The sequence below is a fragment of the Rhagoletis pomonella genome, unplaced genomic scaffold (genome assembly GCF_013731165.1).
Source record: "Rhagoletis pomonella isolate Grant_MI unplaced genomic scaffold, Rhpom_1.0 Rhpom_scaffold_00008, whole genome shotgun sequence".
Lineage (NCBI taxonomy): Eukaryota > Metazoa > Arthropoda > Insecta > Diptera > Tephritidae > Rhagoletis > Rhagoletis pomonella.
In genome coordinates this window covers 32111701-32112581 of record NW_023458562.1, presented here as the reverse complement: position 1 = coordinate 32112581, position 881 = coordinate 32111701, and the positions used below count along the sequence as shown (strand labels likewise).

Sequence of the window (881 nt, the reverse complement as noted above, 5' to 3'; positions counted from 1 at the left end):
ACACAATCCTTAGTATCGATGAAAGTTTCAGGAATATCGACCAGTTCGTTGTTTGCATTCCAGCCGGTCACAACGCCAGTGGCACCGGTAGCTGGGTCTTTGTCAGCCAGTGGAATGTAAGTACCCTTAACAGGTTCAGCCAACTTCAGAATGCCAATATCATTTTCCATGGTAACGAAATCGAACGCCGAATCGTAGCTAGACTTTGCAATTTTTACAATTTTAGCACCGTTATTAAGACTCACAACGAATTGGCTGATATCGTAGAACTCCAAACATGTGGCAGCGGTCACAACGGTATCCTCATTGATCAAAGCACCACTGCAGATGCTCGTGCCATCTGCTCGCTGCACTCTGGCGACATAAGGATGTTCCTCAATTGTGGTGGGTACACCACCTTCAATTCCAGCAGCATATGCGCCTGTAGCTGCGATCAACAGCAATAAAGTGCAAGCGAATTGTTTAGTCATTTTTTCTAAAGCAAACTTATTTGTGTGATTGGTTAAATCTGTAACTTTAAATTGATTTCTAGTTGAGTTTTGGGGCGCTTTATATACCCTAATAAGTTCCGATTTTTAATATTAATTTATATAATCAAATCGAAGTTATCTTGCGATGAACAATTGACGATATGGAAGAGACTTATTTTTGTATCAACCAACAAATACGTTTGCACTTATGTACATGTATACGAATATGTTTATACCATTGAATGTGAACAAAATTATCTAGATGCTTGATGCATTCATTAAAAGCAGTTCCGAGAAAATTTTTATAAAGGTGCTTTAACCCTTATGTGGGTTGCAATAGAATCTTAAAATCTAGAATCTTCATAAATAATTTCATAGAAATATGTCCATACGTAAGTGCAATGCAATTAT

The 881-nt window shown here is 37.8% G+C and overlaps 1 protein-coding gene across 1 annotated transcript; it reads right to left on the bottom strand.

Annotated features, from left to right (window-relative positions):
* LOC118745169 (trypsin theta-like) lies at nucleotides 1–498 on the bottom strand (the record flags this gene model as incomplete). Its single annotated transcript, XM_036478693.1, is given in 1 exon segment — nucleotides 1–498. A coding segment is annotated over 1 exon segment (470 nt), but the record flags the coding sequence as incomplete, so codon positions are not given.
* Between the last annotated feature and the right edge of the window lie 383 nt (nucleotides 499–881).